At 37.3% G+C, this 15,101-nt stretch overlaps 1 protein-coding gene across 4 annotated transcripts in view; it reads left to right on the top strand.

Moving 5' to 3' along the window:
* Nucleotides 1–10,793, top strand: part of ZDHHC2 (zDHHC palmitoyltransferase 2) — a 35,498-nt gene extending 24,705 nt beyond the window's left edge. For all 4 annotated transcript variants that reach the window (XM_054632865.2, XM_077177489.1, XM_054632866.2 and 1 more), the window contains 6 exons: nt 95–227; nt 2,106–2,232; nt 2,389–2,481; nt 3,479–3,588; nt 4,072–4,149; nt 6,970–10,793. In XM_054632865.2, coding sequence (XP_054488840.1) covers nt 95–227; nt 2,106–2,232; nt 2,389–2,481; nt 3,479–3,588; nt 4,072–4,112 — 504 coding nt within the window. In that variant the 3' untranslated portion in view covers nt 4,113–4,149; nt 6,970–10,793. The remainder of the gene's footprint in view (nt 1–94; nt 228–2,105; nt 2,233–2,388; nt 2,482–3,478; nt 3,589–4,071; nt 4,150–6,969) is intronic.
* Nucleotides 10,794–15,101: the final 4,308 nt, after the last annotated feature.

Raw genomic sequence — 15,101 nt, 5'->3', positions numbered from 1 at the left:
GTGCTGAATTTGATTTGGCTGAATGGGGGATTATTAATAATCAAATGAAATAGCTATTTCCCCAATTCTAATGGTTTTTTTTTTTAATTTTCAGAATGGCCTTCCTGATACTCAAGCCAAGTTCCACATCATGTTTTTATTCTTTGCTGCAGCTATGTTTTCTGTCAGTTTGTCTTCTCTCTTTGGGTATCACTGTTGGCTTGTTAGCAAGAATAAATCTACATTAGGTAAGTAGATTTAATGTTTCTGTGTTTGACAGCAAAAAAGAAATAATAAATGTATCTTATATGCATGGGTGTAATGGAGGAAGTGGGAAATTCTGCACTGGTTCCTTGCATCTTGGTTAGAGGACTCCCAAGTTCTTCTGTTCCATGGAAATTTTGATTTTTTTTCTTGCCCCAAAAGGCCAAGTTTATTAGTAAACTTAACATTATCCTTACACTGCTTTCCACCCACAGTTTGTTAACAGAAATTGAATAAATTAAAAAAAATTAAATAAAATCAAGATAAATTCCTAATAAATGTTAGATGGACTACTACATGCTTGCACATGTAATGCTTGAATACACATGTAAAACTTAATAAATAAAGTCCAGAAGACTTCAGTGCCTGTTCTCTACTGCATGCTGGACTGAAATAATGCCAATTTGCAATATAGTCCTTAAAATGTCTAAATCTCTAAATGCTTTCCTGCTGATGTAAGCTGATTTAAAGTAGGCTAATGAATTGACCTGGTTTTTCCTGTTTTCAGATTTGTTAATGATGATTTTGGTGATTAATGGAAAACTTTGAAAATAGATATCTGTATCAATGGAAGAAAGCTTGTTTCTTCAAGATTTCCTGTAGGATTTTTGAGTTTCTTCAGTATTCTAACAAATCATTGACTTTCAACAATTTTTTGCTGGTATTAATTTCTACCTAGGTATAAGTAAAGTTTTATTAAAGATGTTTATTTGAATGGAAATAAATTAGTGTTCTGTTTATAAACTGGTCTTTTAATTTTAGTGCAAAAAATTTGTTCAGAGGTAATCATAACACATTACACTTCAAATTCAACATTTTGTGTTTTCAAAACAAATGGAATGCCATACTGGTGATATAACATGTTTCCTGCATACTTAAGTTACTCAAAAAGATCTGGGTGTTTCTTCCAATTTTAGTTTAGGAAATTGCTCAATACGTGAAGCCTTAAAAAGGCAGTAATTTGGTAATGAAGCCATGATAGCTTTAAGTGTGACTGTGCTTAAATCCTCCTGAGAGTTCTTTTCCTAGCCTAATATGGGCATCTAAAAGGATGCCCCCATTTTCCCTTCCCCCTTCTTTAAAGCCCATTGTAATTAATGCACACTACATGTGGAAGGTCATTTCCAGCAGTTCTTGGCTAAGGTTTGACTGCAGAAGGACAGTCTCAGCATGGTTCTGACATGGTTTGTGGAGCTGTACTGTCAGGACATCAGGACAGAGCTTGCCTGCTATGTGTAGCCAATTAAGGGAATTAAATGGCTATCAGTCACTTGGTGAAAAGTGAATGAATTTTCTGCTTCAGGCACTTTGCAACACTTGAAGCTATATTTAGCTCTCTTCTCCAGAAATTTAGGTTGGATGGCCAGGGGGAATAATCTGGGTCTATGAGCAAAGACGTTTCTTTATGCAGTGGTAAAAACACACAGTATTTTCATACCCCAGTGTGTGTGTAAAGCTAGTCTTACTACTAAAATAGGTTAACTTTTTCTCCTTTTTCATTACTTTTTCTGTAAGAATCCCTTTGTTTAGGTTTTTTCTTTCTTGAACACTGTCTGTGGTATATTCACAGACTGAAATATTCATATAAACTTAGCATGCCTGCTTAAAAACTGAGTTCCTCACTCTTCCTTGCCTTGATGAGGGAGGAGGGTGAAAGGGACTTCCACCCTTCTCAGCCACTGGACTTGTTCCACACACACAGTGCCTGTGTAGCACTCATTGACTTTGGCTTCCAAGAGTGCTCTCACTCCCTTTCTCAGTCATTTGGGCAGTATTTCCTCTTGGATGAATGGCAGTGCAATTGCCTAAATACTGCTGGGGAGTAACTTGCAAAGAGGTCTAATTAATCTTTTTCTTTTAAGAGGTCTTCAGAGCTCCCATATTTCGTCACAGAACAGATAAGAATGGCTTTAGCCTGGGCTTCAGCAAAAACCTACGGCAGGTGTTTGGTGATGAGAAGAAATACTGGTTGCTGCCTGTGTTTTCAAGGTATGCTGCTCCTAATGCTTAATTTATTTAAACTGTTAAATGATCAGGATCCAAAGCATTTGGGGAATGGTTAGCTTTTTGAAATAATATATAGTAATAAATAAATAAACTTCTTCAAAGTTGAGAGTTTTTTGTACACCAATTTGAATTTTTCAGTTTAGGGGATGGTTGCTCCTTTCCAACTTGCCTTGTTAATCAGGATCCTGAGCAAGCTTCCACACCTGGTGGACTTAATTCAACATCCAAAAGGTAATCTGCTTTTGTTACCCATTTCATAATATACTTTAAAGTGATAAGCAAATGAAGAGTATCCTTTTAATAAATCCAAGTCATATTTTAACAGTTAAGCTGTAAATCAGGTAATCCTCAGATTTATATTTAAATTTATGGAAATGAGGCGGGGTGAATTTTTCCCCTGATGTGCTTTTTCTCTGCTCAGTGACATCCCAGGACCTGAATTTTTCACACCTGCCTAACAATCAGTATCAGCAGTATTCTTTATGCATACATACATATGGTTATTCACACTGCCTGTGATACAAATCCATTGCCTTGCATGGCTTTTGAGGGATGCCTGCTTTTTCTTGTCTGGTGAAAGCTGCTCCATATAAGGGAATCATCCCTAATGGCACTTGGGCCAAAGCACGGGAAGCTGAATATTAAGTGTTGTTTCTACTGATAATAGAACATGTTTTATTAATTCTTATCCTTAATGGACATGACTTCCTTAAAGTGTGAAAAGTATGCATATTCTCCTTTGAATAAATTCATATTGCATCCTTTTTGAAATGTTTGATAAGTATAGTGAATATGAGGCTAAGAAATGATAATGGAATCATACTGACAATCTTTTATTCATAAAAGAATTATATGACATTTCAGCTTGATGTTTTATCTTACCCCAGCATTCTGTAGCTTACGTTAGGAAAGAGATTTTGGAGATGTTCTCTCCACTATTTATCATGTCAGGTTTGTTGTAGTGAAGAAGAATATAGGTAAGATTGCATTTGGGGCTGAAGTACATGTATTAATATAAAATATCTGTCAAATTAAAAATCCCTGTGCTTTTTAGATTGTGCTTGCACTTGTGACAACCACAGTGTAATGTATATAATGATAAAAAAGTAGTGATACATCAGCAAGGTGAGGTAAGGAAAATACTGTGTATGACAAACTGTTTGTAATGTGTAGTAAAAAGATGAAAAATTACTGCAATTCACTAATGTTCTTTTTATTGGTGCTACAGTGAGAACCATCTGTTTCCTGCAAAGCCCTTGCGTGATTCCCAGAGCCACCTACTTACAGATGCACCATCTTGGCCAGAAACTGCTGCAAAGGCTGACAAGGGCAAAGTTGGTAAGGAGTTGACTTATGCTGCAGTGATTTGTGTTGTGTAAACTCTTTTGGAGGATATATTGTAATAATGGCCACAGTCACATGGTTTGTATTCATGAACCATAATTTATGAAGCTTTTTTAACAATATAAGCTAGTAGGAAGTTCCATGTGTAAAGCTGCTGTGCCTTTCCCACTTAAACCTGACCAAGGGACATTAGAACACTGTTACCAGTAGGTGCTAATTATTTTTTAATATAGGCCTGATAGCACCTTTGACAACAACTTTCTTATAAAAGAGGTGACACCTATTTGCAGCTAGTGACAAGCTATATAATAGATATGGGGCAGGACTTGACTTGGTAATAGAGTAATGACATTAAAATGATTGTTAATACATGCTTGTATTATTTGCTGAAATAATGAAATGAAATAAATTTGCTGAAATTATGAAATCTTGAAATGAGACCTTTTCCTGTGGGAATACTATTTTTTGTCTTTTGAGGTATGAGCAATCCTGCATTAACCATGGAAAATGAAACCTAATTTCCCTTAAAAGAAGCATCTGAATACGTAAGGAAAGGTATGTTAATATTTCCTGTATTTATTATTTTATTTGATGATTCCTTACCATTTGAAGAATGCACAAAAGAAAATTACTAAAATACTTCCTGTTTTATTCAATTAAAATTTTTTACCACATGTAGTAGCACATGAATTCATAGTTTTAAACTAAAACTTTAAACTCCTATTTCTTGATGTGTAATGTTTGCAAATTAGTTTGATCTTAATACTCATTGCTTTTTAGGTAATAGTCCAATAAAATATTATTATTATTATTATTATTATTATTATTATTATTATTATTATTATTATTATTATTATTATTATTATTATTCCCTTTATTTAGAAAGATACGGAAAATTGTGAGTATTCAAGCTGTTCAGCCAATATTTGTAACACTAGGTTTGAAAATTAGGCTGGTTCTTAAGACTGCATGCAAGGATCATAGCTTTGTCTGCTAAAACAGGTAAAAGTCTATCAAATGATGAAGCAAAAAGGATTTAGTCTAATATATAAGCTATTAGTGTCTTGCTCTGAGTCAGGTACTGACTGAACTGCATCCTATTTAATAGTAAAAACACAGCTGATATTTTCTTGCATTAATATCTTGCAACACAACTTGAGAAGCAGCAGTAAATTCTGTTAGGTACATAACAGGAGCTGACATTCACCCTGGGTTGTGGAGAATGAACACAATCATCACATTCACTCTAGTACTTGAATATAGCTAACTCCACCAAAACTTATGGAATTAAATTATTTTGTACTTAAAACTGTATAAAAAGTTTGACTCCAACCCTAAGAATTTTTGCATACCAAATAATTGATGTGGAGGAGCTGTTCCAGCAAGGTCATTTCTTCCCTGCTGTTGGAAGCACCTTTTCAGTCATCCCGAAAAAGCATCTCAAGTGAAAGTCCTTCATTTATGTGTGGTGTGACTCTTGGACATGCTGTCATGGCAGTGAGGTTGCTCATGGTCCCTCATGGAAGAAATGACAGGCATGGAAAGTCATCAGGGAACTGCAGTGATTGTTACTAGACCCATTAGGAATGGTGTTGCACTGTCAAGGCAGATTATAAAACTAGTAAGTGTGCAGATAGCAACAGATGGACCCATAGCTTGTACCAAAAAGTTCCCAAAAGTTCAGTTTGGTTCATGAGAGAAATTGCAAAACCTCTTGGCCCTTACATTCTGGTTTTGTGTTCAGTGATGAAGACACAGTTCCAGATATAGGTACATCTGCAAACTTGATGATGATGTGAAGTGTTAGAGGTGTTGAAAATGTGGGTGTCAGATGAACAGAGTTAAAGAGATGAGTGAAGAAAACTCAGACAGTGTCTGCAATTTTCACTGCTCTCTGGATGGTATTTTAATAGAATATAAACCCCTCATTTCTAACCCTTTGTTCAAAATGTAAAACATTGCATTTCTGCACTGTTTAATCCATCCGTTCTTTCAACAAAACAATAGCTTCTGGAAAAGACTAAATTGCTCACTTTCAGTTGATTTAATGTCTTACATGTTATCACTAATCAAGAGTAAAATATTGGAGACAGACTTTAAAGAAACAGATCCTTGGATTGTTACAGAAATACCATGAATTGCAACTAGTTTTATCAGGTTGGAGTTCTACTTTCTGAAGTTCTAAGACTTTATTTACTTAAGTAATAGCTTTTAAACTTTAATTTTTCTTTGAAGAGTGTGTACATTTTATTGGAATTTTGTCATTCAGATTACTCTGAATATCAAACATAGTCTGTGACTGTTCTAAATATGTTAAAAGTGGGTGGATTTTCCCATCAGTTTAGCTTGATAAACATCTTGTGCTCTTTTTAAATTATTTTCTTCTTTTAGTCCAGTCTGAGAAAGAGTTGTGTTTGCAGTCAGATTCCTTCACTCTGTGGGGTTTGGGGGTTTTGTTTGGTGTTGTTTTTTTCTTTTTGGAGGTGTCCATTTTGGAACATGGCTTTTTAAAGAGAGACTACTTTCAGAGGAGGTTATGTTCCAAAGAGTAAGTCTAAAGTCACATAAAGGGGCTCCTGGAAGTTGGTTTTGCCTCACTTGGATTCATGCACTTTCAGAAGGGTAGCAGGAACTGGTAATTCTCTGGCATGAGCATAAGCACCAGATTGGTTGTACCTGTACTCTGAGATATTTCTATGTGGCAGTTCAAACTTTCTGGAGAATTAACAAAAAAGATAGATTACTGTCTGCATATATGCCACATACAGTTGCTGGAATAAGAGCCTGTATATAAAAACTTCTTTTATCTACTTCACATTTAACTTCATTACATTATTGTCAATATAGGAATTATATTTGTTCCTAGGGATTGAATAGAATAGTTTTAATAGAGCTGCTGAAGTCACCACAAAAACCAAGTAATTTCATCTTAGATATGAAAAATACAGCCTGCAGCCCCTGCCAATGTGTTAGAATTAGAATTTCTGTCCCACTGAAGGATCTGTTCAATATCCTGTATCCTATAATCCTTCATATTTCAGCAGAGGACTGATTACCGAAAGTGCCAGATGTAGTTTACACTAATGTAATAGAGAATTATTTTTTAATTATGTTGGTATCTGGAAGTAAAAATAGCTCGTCTCATTTTATAAACTGGTGGCCTGCTTGCTGTGTAGTCAGTACTTATCACTGTCATCCTGAAGTAGATAAATAACATACCTGTGAACAGTATTACTGGGTTCCTCTTCAGGCTGGGATTTTTATTCTGCTATTAGTCACTTTCCCCTTCAAGTTGATGAAACTTGTTACAATAACATCATTTTTAAGTATTCTTTGATTCTAATAATGTGTTTTGTGATTAATATTCTGTTCCAGTTTAAGAACAAGCTGTTGTTGGAAGGAAGATGCATTCTTCCAAGTCCAGCCCTGTTGGCCAGCTGCTCCTGTCTGCTCCTCTATGGATGTGCTCAGAAAACAAACTGACAGATGATTAGCTGTCTCCATGTCACTGCTTGAAACACAAAACTAAACATGTTACTTCTGAACCATATAAAAGATGTTTCAACTTAAAATTATTGGGTTTGAATGGTGAAGGATGATTGAGTACTAGAAAGTGGTACAAAAGAAGAGCCTGCGTTTACAATTGTAAAAATTCAATGGCTGGTTTTACTTTGGTATTCAGCACAAGAAAAATGTGACCTCCTTACTATCAGTTCATGTTCTTGGCTTGGTTTTGAAAATTCACCTTTTCATTCAAATTGTTCTAAGTAGTTGACTTTAAAATCAAATTTCTGCACTACTGGCTTTATGAATTGGGAGAACAGCCAGTGTTGATTAGGAATAGTTTAGTGGCTTGGTGGACTGTATTTTCTTTTGAGCCCTTGATAAGCAATTTTTGAAGAAGACCTAAGTGAAGTGTCTGACTGTTTTTGGAACATTTTTTGGAAAACATTATTGTAAAAGCTCTATTTTCCCAAAGATCTGCACTACAGATAGTTGGAAAAGTTGAGAGGGAAAAAAATCCTTTGGTTAATTGAATGGTACAGTGGGCCCCTGCTCAGTGATGCAATGAAAAGCCTGTGTTCAGGGGGGTAATATGGAAATGAAACCGGCCAGCTGGGGATTTTGGTGGCAGCTTCACAGAATAGTCCTATGAAATGGGATTTTATTGTCCCATTTGGAGCTCTTACCCCTTTGGGAAGCAAATGTTGGCCCTGAACTTTGATCCAAAAGGCTTTTTATCAACCTGTGTTAGTTACTGAGGGCCACTGTCCTTCAAGCTCCTAATTTCCTATTAATCAATATTTGTCTCAGATTTTTTTTTCACTTTTTCCTCAAGACACTGCCTTTCTTACTGCATAACGTGATGAATACCATGTGCAGTCAAGGTGACTTACTGTTATTAGTTATGATATTTGCATTTACAGGACAATGGACTTTTGATTACAATACCAAAAAGCCAAGCTGCTGCACATAGGAAAACCCATTTAATTAAGTTAGGAGCTAGCAGCTTTCTTAGGATCAGAGTTTACTGACTAGAATAAAAGAGGCATTTTTTGCTTTCAAAGTCAAGGAAGTTTCAGCAACACAAATCTAATTGTCTTGTGCCTTTTGTATACACTACATTTATGGTATCAGTGTTTACATTTAAGTGCAAATTTCTATTCTGAAAACAACTTTAGGAGGAACTTAGTTATGCTTTCTAAGGGGCTAGATAAAAAGACAAGTCAAAAAAAGAAAGGTGAAAACCTCAGACTATGCTGAGTTTGGTTGAAACAGGCAAGTACTTCTATTATCAAACCTGAACTACTTAGTGGGTTGGTTCACAGTGTAAAGATGCCAGTCATTTGTTTAGGAAACTGGCAGCAAGACTAAGTGATATAATTCTGAAAGCAAAAGATACTATCATTAACTCTCCTACCAGCAGGTAACTTCAAAATTTGTCTTTCTTGGGTTTGCAACTTAGGTGATAGCTGGTGTAGCAAAATGTGGCTTTTTTTTTTCTCTAGTGAGGGAAAATGTATTTATTTTACTTTTTTTCTTTTAAATCTAAAAATTTTACCAGCCTGAAAACATCTGTTTATTGCCAGAAGTGCCAGAGTGTGGATCCCTTGATGTAGAACACCTTTTTTAAACTAGCATGAAGGTAGCATACAGTTTACATTATGCCTGCAGAGATCTAGTTACCAAAAGATTTTTTGCAGCTCTTTATTCAGTGTTGTTCTGTCAGCTTACCTCATATTCGTGTTTGTTTAAAGGCGAACTTGTCAAGGGATAAGGGGGAGAGGGAAAATATATTTTTTAACACTTCAGGTTCTCTATCTGTAGAGTCTTGTTTTTTATGCAGTTAGTCACAGGGTGGCTTGTCATGGAGCATGCATTTAAAAATACCGAGTAGAAAGTTGAAATTCAGCTTCAGTGTGTCTTGCACCATATTTTTATGTAAAGACAAAAGATTTCCTCCCCAAGCAAAACACATCATGGAAATGGATCTCTCTAATGTTGGTTTCTCTGTGTCCAGGGCTCTGAGATCTCTCAGTAAGGCTGGGGATCCATGTAGAGAAAGGACAGGGATAAGGGATCAAGAAATGCCTGGCTTCTCCATGTCTCAGAAGTCACACTTGGAAAGCACAATAGCCCTGAATAATCTGCAGTTTTGTTGCAGCCAGAGGCTGTCCCCCTCACAGAAAACTGATGGAGGCATGGGAAACAGACACTGATGAAGGGAGGAGAAAGGGAAAGGATGGTAGCTCAGATGTAAACACTGAGCAGGTCTGAGCCAGGGGGCTGTAGCTACATCTGCTCTCTGGATGTAGCTATGGCATGAGCTGTGTCTCCATGAAGAGCACTGTCAGCAGGCTTTGAGGGTTCCTGGCAGTTCTCACTGTGTAGAGTATGGACAAAATCGAGGCAATCATGCTCCAAAGTATAATTTCTGATGATATGACTGTACTCTTGGCTTTAAACTCTCTAATACTTTCTATAACAAAATGAAAATTCTCTTTTTGACATACTGACCATTGTCAGTGTTACAATGCATGCAGGAGAATTTGTGAAGAAGTCAGGGTAGCAAGGATGCAATGTTGTTTGTCTGCATACACTGATTCTCCTGTCCTTTATATTCTTGCTAGGCACTTTACTACAGCCTTTTGTGTAATGTCTGTATTTTTTTTAAGGAGTGCTTTTTACCTACTGTACAGTTACTAATCTACTTTTTTGCTAAAAAGAAAATAATATCCCTGATATTTGTCTAGAGGTATTTGTCTGGTGCGTTTCAAGCTTTAGTGGAAACTAGATGAGTTCTGCAGACTCCTCAGATGGGCCTGAGTCCCAAATGACAGCAAAGTTAAATTTATTTTGTATATATGTAAACAATCATATGAAGCATAGTTCCCTACATGTATAAAAAATGTCTTTTATTTGTAGGCTAGAACAAATCCAAAACATCTGCACCAGAAGTAGTCCACACATACTCTATATCAGGAGATGTACTGGTGATAGAGTACTCAAAGTCTTCACAGAGAACTATTTTTGTTAAGAAAATGGAACACAATCTATGTGAGCAGTTAAGATACAGCTGCTGTTATGCACTTTAATACTTTAACTTGAGAGAAAAAACAGTGTCCAGTTTAGGTTACAGACTGAAAGTTCTATCTTAGACTATGGCTGGGCAGGTAATGACTGAAACACAAAATCACAGAGGGGTAAAGGTTGGAAGGGACCACCACTGGGGTTACCTGGTTCCTGCTCAAGCAGGATCATCCTAGAGCACATTGCACAGTATGAAATACAGGTGGTTCTTGAGTATCTCTTGTGAGGGACACTCCAGAAAGGAAACAAGCTTGTTTCAGTGTGTGGAATGCTGTAGCTGTTTTTCATCAATATTTGGACTGAAACCTAATTTCCCTTAAAAGAAACATCTGAATATGTAAGGAAAGGTATGTTAATATTCTCTGTATTTATTATTTTATTTGATGTTTCCTTACCATTTGAAGAATGCACAAAAGAAAATTACTAAAACACTTCCTATCTGTTTTATTTTCTTCAATTGATTTTTTAATTAACTGAGAGTTCTTCCCCTGGTTCAGTTGACAGGTGTGTGGAGAGGTGGGGGGAAATATATTTCTACATCAATTTAGTGTATAACTTTGCCACGTGTTAATGTGTTGCTCACATAAATAAATGCTTCATGTTCAGCATGCCATGGCTGTAGCAGTCATTGACACAGTACTCCCACTTTTACTGATGGTGGACCTGAACAGCACAACATCATCTCTGCCTACTAGGGCTTCACTGGCAACACAGCTGCTGTAAATGTCCCCCCTCACCCCTTCACCAGGAGTCTTGGACTTTTGTAGGTGAACTGCCCTTCTCCAAGCTTCACCTCACAACGCACTGACACTGAAAGGGTTGAGAAGGAGCCAGTTCTTTTATCATCTTTCATGGGTGAAACACTTTATGCTGGCAGAGCAGAGAGAGCTGCCCTCCTTTTTGACATTAGTCAAAAAGGTGGAATTTTGTTCCCCAAAAAAGGGCGGCAGGGGAGGTGGGGGTGTCTTAAATCCCCTACCCTTTATAGAAGTGAAAAGGTACAAGAAAGATAGATAGTTTCTAAATAGGATTGTCACCCACAGTGCCACCACAGTGCAGCTTTGCTTCATGAGGGTTCTCCATTCCCTGCCAGGCCAGATTCTTCAAAGCTGCCTGACTTCCCCCTCTTTCCTAACAGTCCTCCTTAGAAAAGTGCTGGATCCACTTCCTGTGCAGAGAGGAGTGAGACTGTTGGCTCAGGGACCTCTAAAGCTGCAGGAACAGTTATGTAAAGATGAAAGCAGCTTTCACCTCTACCACTTCAGACATAAAATGCAGTATATGGTCCAAGCTCATCCTGTTTTTAAAACCCTTCCAAAAATAGTGGTATTGAACCATACACAAACATTCCCATCCAAAACAAGATTAAAAAGAAAGAATGTACTGCTATGCAGTGGGGGTGGTGGGATGTCTCTGTTGCTACTTCACTTGCATCTACCACCTGCTTATCAGTGACCTTGTAGTAGGATGGGAAAAGCACCAGCCTTCTGGGATGAAACTTGGAGCAAGTGACATCTGACATAACCTAAGAAAAGCCTTGCCACGTTCTCTTGGCAGTTTTTCGATTGTTCCTTCTTTAAATTTTGTATCATCTTTCTTTCTCTCTTCTCCTTCCCTTCCCTAGAAGTCCAGATGGAAAGTGTTAAATGTGAAATGTACAATCACTATTTTGGTAGGGAGAATAATAAAGAACCTAAGTTGACTCTTGATAGCTAATTCCTTCATATCTCTAAGTTGTCACTTATCACTGAAATACAGTAACTCAGTCATTCTAAAATCCTGTATTTGAGGCATTGATCACATCCTTCCTCCTAGATCACTTTAATCTCAAGCAGATGGTCCCAATAGTTTGAGTGCAGGAGTTGGAAGATGTGCCATGAGCCATCTCCCCTCTCTCCCCCTCTGCATGCTCACAGTTTAACTGATTGGCATAACTGGAACAGACCCAGCACTTCCTGACAGTCATCACTTTATGAAGTCACTTTCCTTTTTATTTAATCTGAAAATAGAATAATTCTTAGTTCACTTAAGAAAGAGCTCCTGTTATAAAGGCAAAAATAGACAACACACACACTGTTACAGCCTGAACAACAGGAACTGACTTCCAGTTATTTTCTCCATCACATCAAGAGATTTAACTGGCCAGTATTTCAAATAGATACAATAGTAAAAATCAGGAGCTTCATCATAGATACTACAGCTACTCCCCAGAGCATGCAGAGGGACAAGAATGAAGGAAACAGGGAGCTTGCCAAGCTCAGTTATATGATGAGAAGTAAAGAAAGGGTATTGCTAATGCCACCCCAGCTCTGCTTCACTGTCCTACAAAAAATGAAGCACATTTTCTGTAACGCAGCTTAGAAAGTTCATCTGCTCCCAACTTCTTCCTGGTACACAGAGAAGGGAAAAGGCTTCCCTTCCCTTTTCTCCAGTTCTCCCTCACATTATCCAACACAGTTAACTGAGACAAGTGTCTTAGGAGCATGGGACAGAGCACTCTTGGGCAAGACAATTGTCCAACAGAGGCAGGAACTAGTACCTCATCTCTGCTGGCAGCAGGAGGACAACAGCAGCCCCTGCAGAAATCAGATCTTCACAGCTGGCATGAATGTGCAGATTTATTCCCAATCCAAGACTAATAAAATAATGCAGGAGAATCATCCTCACTTCACTACCTGTGTGAGGTAGTGCAAGAGGGAAATAGACATCAAATAAGCAGCCTCATGGATGAGGGAAATAAAATAATCTCCCATGAACCAATCAAGGTGCAGTAAACCAGGTGCACTAAATAAGATATACCAGGAAAATAACTTCATGGTATGAATAGAAAAATACACAGAGATAACTGATTTTACTCTATGTAAAAATTGGGATTTATTCTTTGTGAGATTTTGTTCAAACTCAACAATTAAAAGTAGTTAGACAAATACCCACAATTCTACTGGAAGCTTTTGGCTTTCTTTGCCATCACTGACATGGTGGTGTAAAATTAAAATTTTGGGAAGTCTGTTTTATTTAAAATTGCACTTAATTATTTTACAGGTTACTAAACTGCAATGAACCCACACCACCCTAAATCCATTAACATGTGATTATTAAACTTCCAGTGAAGGCCTAAAAACTGCTTCAGTATAGGAGTGTTTTCTTTCAGTGCATGTTGGTTTAAGTGAGTTATTAATTAATTCAAGGTTGAAAAACCAATTGGGAGTTTAAAACTGAACTTCTTTGTGTCCAGTTTGTTTTTACATTCCTAATCTCATCTTCCTCCACCAAGGATAAATCTTCCTTATTCCAGATAATGACACATGTCCTGCTTCCACCTTTCTGCGTTTTGAGCTGAATCAGAAGCATCTTGTTCATGAATGAAGGCTTCCTGCTACTTTTCCTGGATTTTCAGAGTTAGGGAATGAAGCATTTTTGAGCATGGAGTAACCAGTCAGATAAGGTAGAGAAATTTCTTGGATATCAAGAGTTTATAGGTCATCAGCAAATTCATGTGGGAAAAAGCCTTAAATACTGTGTCCCAGACCTATTTTCCTCCACGTCAAGGATGGTTCTTGCTTAGTTTCAATGAGCAAAGGAAACTAAATGCTTAAAATAAAAATTATATATATTTAAAAAAATTAGTGGCAGAGAACATAAGGTTCCAGGAACACTCATCTGACTCCAGAAGCCAAAAATACAAGTGGATTAAAAATAGAAAGATCAAATATAACAGGTTTTGATACTGCATTTCTTCTGACAAACCTACTCAACAACAGTGTATTTCAAATGGATTGGGAAAAGCAGAGGCCTAGAAAGAGAATTCTTGTCTCTGAACAAAAAGGTGCATGTCTAGACAGCTGGAACTGTGCCTGCACATTAATTTTTGCAAAAGCAATTAAAGCTGGCCACTTTGGAAATAGATTTCATGCTCTGAAGTTTACATGTAATGGTGCTACACATAAGAAATTACTTTTTTCATAATCTCTACAATTCACAATTTAAATCACTCCTTAATGGAAACTAAATCTAATTTTGCCAAGGAAATGAATGATGCACAGATGTCTCCTCGGCTGCAATCAACTCTCAACAGACACAGCGATCAGACCAAGCGTTCTCTCACAGAATAAAGCATAATCTGTTTCATGCTGACCAGTGGCTTTTGAGAAATGCTTTTGTTACTGAAAAAAAAAGTCAGGAGTAGAATTCAGTGAAGTCACACACTGCTCTAGTGGAAGGTGTCTCTCTCCATGGCAGGGGGGTTAGAACTAGATTGTCTTTAAGGTTCCTTTCAACCCAAACCATTCCCTGATTCTACAACAGGAAGCAAAGAAAAGCACAGCACAGCTTATGGGATGCTCAGCAGTTACTTCAAAAGCAAATCCCCATCGGCACTAGAACTGTTACTGTAGGCACACATTCAGAAGGCTCTAAAAGCTTCCTTTGATCCTCGATTAAAAACCAACTTCAAAACAAAAACCCATTAAAGTCCTTCGAAGAGTCATTCTGCTGAAGTTAACCAGATAGCTGTATCCATATGCTTTAGGCAAAGCTACTACTTTAAAGCAAAGGCATCAAACTTCAGGGGCTCTTCATTCCATGTCTATGCAAACCCTGGAGGCCACAGTAAGAATTCATCCTGCTTTCACTATCACAACCTTAAAGCCAAAGACAAGTGAAGTTAAAACAAGCCACCATCATCTAATGCATAATGGTAAAAGCACTAATGAGATTAGGATGCCTCAGAAATAAACTGCAATCACCCCTCTTCCAACTCAGGACAGTAGGAATTAAATGACTGGAAACCCATGAACGCAATTCTGCTCTGAATGTGAAATCAGTCAGGGAGCAGTGAGTTAGATTCCTCTATGTCAGCATGTAGAAAAGAACTATCATGCCTAACAAAACAGAGCTGAACTTACCAAATAATCACA

Source organism: Agelaius phoeniceus, chromosome 4 (genome assembly GCF_051311805.1).
Source record: "Agelaius phoeniceus isolate bAgePho1 chromosome 4, bAgePho1.hap1, whole genome shotgun sequence".
Classification (NCBI taxonomy): Eukaryota; Metazoa; Chordata; class Aves; order Passeriformes; family Icteridae; genus Agelaius; species Agelaius phoeniceus.
Note: the sequence above shows the minus strand (reverse complement) of the source record. Positions and strands in the feature narration are given on the sequence as shown.